Here is a 3,841-nt window from a genome sequence, read left to right as displayed (position 1 = left end):
GGGGTGGCACTGGATGATCCTTGAGGTTCCTTCCAACCCAAACCATTCCAAGATTTGATGTCGTTTCTTTCCCATCCACTTGCACAACCCCAAAACTCCCAACTTCCCACTCCTGTCTCGTGGCAGGTGTTTGAAGCTGCCTTGGCCTGGATCCGGTACGACCGAGACCAGAGGGAGCCCTTCCTGCCCGAGCTCCTGTCCAAAATCCGGCTCCCCCTGTGCCGGCCGCAGTTCCTCACGGACCGCGTGCAGCAGGATGACCTGGTCCGGTGCTGCCACAAGTGCAGGTGAGGCTGGGACATGGAGGCAGCAGGGTGGGAAAGCTAAATCCTTCAATCTCAGGCTCCAGACAGTCAGATGTCCTCTTGAATGATTCCCTGATTGGATTCCAGGGATCTGGTTGACGAAGCCAAGGATTATCACCTCATGCCAGAGCGCCGGCCGCACCTCCCGGCGTTCAAGACGCGGCCGCGGTGCTGCACGTCCATCGCGGGGCTGATTTACGCCGTGGGGGGACTCAACTCAGCAGGTACCTTGCAGTGGAAAGACCACCAGGGGCTGGGTGGGATGCTGGAATTCCCCCCTGTGGAAGCGTGGAGCAGTTTCTCCTCCTCCATGCAGCACTTCGACCCTTCCAGTGAAACCCTCGGGGTGGTTGTGCCCATAGTTTAACGTCTTCCATCTAAATCCTGCCGAGGTGAGGCTTATTCAGGATGTTTAAGACTTTGAGGATGGTGTCCTTGCCTGGAGCCCCAAGCAGGACTTGCAGGGATCTCCACAACGTTGTGGGATCACAATACCGTGGTGCCATGAGCCTCACCGTGCTGTAAAAAGGGAACAGAAAATGGTCAAGGACAAACCTTCTGTGGAGGAGCTGCGTTCCCCGGAAGCAGCGACAGCACAGATGGGACTTGCAGGTCTCTGCTGCCCCTCGGAGGACAGTGGAGGTGCCACTTCCACAGAGGGAACTTGTCGGGGCTCCTGGTGCAGAGCACAGGAGAGCTCTTGGAAATGTTCCCTGATGGTTCTGAGTGTGGGAACAATGGGAATTGTTCAGAGCAGGAGCTCTGTGGGAGAGCAGGGATATCTGGCTGGGAAATGTCTCTGGGGGAGCAGGTAGGCTGGAATGGGATGTGAGACCCCAGGATAGGACAGAGAATCCCAGAATGGGCTGGGTTGGAAGGGACCTTAAGGATCATCTCATCCCACCCCTGCCATGGGCAGGGACACCTCCCACTGTCCCAGGCTGCTCCAAGCCCCATCCAGCCTGGCCTTGGACACTGCCAGGGATCCAGGGGCAGCCCCAGCTGCTCTGGGCACCCTGTGCCAGGGCCTCCCCACCCTCACAGGGCAGAATTTCTTGCCCCGACCCAGGTGCAGCACTTTGCACTTGGCCTTGTTGAACCTCATGAGCTTCCCACTCCTTGAGCTTGTCCAGGTCCCTTTAGATGCCATCCCACCCTAGCAGATGTAATGTTTTTCCCAGATGTTTTCCTAAACATGGTTCCCCATGCCAACCCCATCTTTAGGATCACAGCAGCACCCCATTACCCCTCCACCCCGCTCCCTATCCCAGGGCTTCATCAGGTCTCCCTCTTTTAATTTGAGTAGCAAATTTCTATGCAGGCGACTCTCTGAACGTGGTGGAGGTGTTTGATCCCATTGCCAACCGCTGGGAGAAGTGCCAGCCCATGGCCACGGCGCGGAGCCGCGTCGGCGTGGCCGTGGTCAACGGGCTGCTCTACGCCATCGGCGGCTACGACGGCCAGCTGAGGCTCAGCACCGTGGAGGTTTACAACCCAGACACCGACTCCTGGTCCAAAGTGGAAAGCATGAACAGCAAGAGGAGGTACGTGCAGCTCACAGGGAAGAGAGCTCTGGAAAAGCAGGGAAAAAGGAGGTTGGAGGAAGAGTGGGGGAGTGGGTGCCCAGCAGGATGGGGGGGCGGAAATGGGAAAGGAGGAGTGGGGCAGTGTGGAAGCAGCTGGGATTTCCGTGGTTAGTTTCTGGTGCAGCCGAGGGGGGGTTGGCCTCTGCTGCCAGGGAACAAGGACAGGAGAAGAGGAAATGGTCTCAAGCTGTGCCAGGGAAGGGTCAGGTTGGATATAGGGAAAATTCCTCCTGGAAAGGGCTGCCCAGCCCTGGCACAGCTGCCCAGGACAGGGGTGGAAGATGTATGTGCCCCTCACCAGGTACCTCTGCAGCTCCCTCAGCCGCTCCTGGTGCTCCAGCCCCTTCCCCAGCTCCATTCCCTTCTCTGGACACACTCCAGCCCCTCAGTGTCTTTTTTTTTTTGTCGTGATGGGCCCAAATCCAAAGCTGGGATTCAAGGTGCTCCTGCCGTGAGCACCTTTCCGCTTTGTGAGCTCAGAGTTCGGGTGGGACTGAGCAGTGTGCAGGTGAATCCAGGGCAAAGGCGGTTTGGTGGGATGACACAGGCAGAGTGTGCAGGGTCACAGTGTTGGGGACAGGGTGACAGCACCCCCAGCCATCTCACGGGGCCCTGCTGTTCCTTGCAGCGCCATGGGAACGGTGGTGCTGGATGGGCAGATCTACGTGTGCGGTGGATACGATGGAAACTCATCCCTCAACTCCGTGGAGTCCTACTCTCCAGAAACAAACAAGTAAGAGCCCTTCATGTCCCAGAGCTTTCCCAGGAGCTTCTCCTCCGGTGTTCCGTGCCCTGGCACCGCTGGGCATCTGGGCTGTGAGAATGGTTTGAATAAGGAGTGGGGAAAGGAGAGTTGGTGGAATCCAGCACTAGAAAACCACGGAATAATCTGTGGGAGTCTTGCTGATCTCTCCCCTCTCCCTCCCAGGTGGACAGCAGTGACCCCCATGAGCTCCAACCGCAGCGCTGCCGGAGTCACCGTGTTCGAGGGCCGGATCTACGTGTCCGGAGGGCACGACGGGCTCCAGATCTTCAACAGTGTAAGGCCCTGGGCTGGGGCTCATCCACTGCACCTCAGGCTGGGGCTGGAAAGCTCCGTGTCCTTTCCCTGTGCACCCAAATGGCCCCAAGTGCTTGCGCCACCAAATTGTGTCACTTCCACCCATGACAGAAAAACCTGAGGTGGAACAGAAGTGACTCTACCTGCTTGGGGTCGTGGAGATGTTCTGAGGGCTGGAGCCCCTCGGATATGGAGCCAGGCTGGGAGAGAAGGGAAGGACACAGGGAGAGCTCCGAGCCTCTTGCAGGGCCTAAAGGGGCTCCAGGAGAGCTGCAGAGGGACTGGGGACAAGGCATGGAGGGACAGGACACAGGGAATGGCTTCCCAGTGCCAGAGGGCAGGGCTGGATGGGAGATTGGGAATTGGGAATTGCTGGCTGGGAGGGTGGGCAGGCCCTGGCACAGGGTGCCCAGAGCAGCTGGGGCTGCCCCTGGATCCCTGGCAGTGTCCAAGGCCAGGCTGGACATTGGGGCTGGGAGCAGCCTGGGACAGTGGGAGGTGTCCCTGCCCATGGCAGGGGTGGCACTGGATGAGCTTTAAGGTCTCTTCTAACCCAAACCCTTCAGGCACAATCCCATAGCAGCTGAACTTTTAACTGAAGGCAGTTCAGCCCTCTCAGCTCCCCCAGCTGCTCCTGGCGCTCCAAACCCTTCCCCAGCCCCGTTCCCTTCCCTGGGAAGCCCCTCACTGCCTTGTCACGAGCACCCCAAAACTACCCCCAGTTTGGAGGTGCCACAGCGGGAGACTGTCACAGGCTGATTCCCAAGGCAGCGTCCCTAACTCCTGCTGTGCTCCATCCCAGGTGGAATACTACAACCCTCACACGTCCAGCTGGCACGCGGTGTCGCCCATGCTGAACAAGCGGTGCCGGCACGGCGCGGCCGCGCTGG

The 3,841-nt window shown here is 59.0% G+C and overlaps 1 protein-coding gene across 2 annotated transcripts in view; it reads left to right on the top strand.

The window, feature by feature from the left end:
- Nucleotides 1-3,841, top strand: part of KLHL18 (kelch like family member 18) — a 27,742-nt gene that overhangs the window by 23,340 nt on the left and 561 nt on the right. Inside the window, exons 6-11 of one of the 2 annotated variants that reach the window (XM_017746791.1) lie at nt 127-287; nt 393-529; nt 1,627-1,849; nt 2,520-2,624; nt 2,820-2,931; nt 3,754-3,841. In XM_017746791.1, the coding sequence (XP_017602280.1) occupies nt 127-287; nt 393-529; nt 1,627-1,849; nt 2,520-2,624; nt 2,820-2,931; nt 3,754-3,841 (826 nt within the window). Of the gene's footprint in view, nt 1-126; nt 288-392; nt 530-1,611; nt 1,850-2,519; nt 2,625-2,819; nt 2,932-3,753 lie in introns of both variants that reach the window. The other variant, XM_017746790.1, reaches the window with a different exon arrangement.

Source organism: Corvus brachyrhynchos, unplaced genomic scaffold (genome assembly GCF_000691975.1).
Source record: "Corvus brachyrhynchos isolate BGI_N302 unplaced genomic scaffold, ASM69197v1 scaffold18, whole genome shotgun sequence".
NCBI lineage: Eukaryota > Metazoa > Chordata > Aves > Passeriformes > Corvidae > Corvus > Corvus brachyrhynchos.
This window is presented reverse-complemented; position numbering and strand designations above follow the sequence as displayed.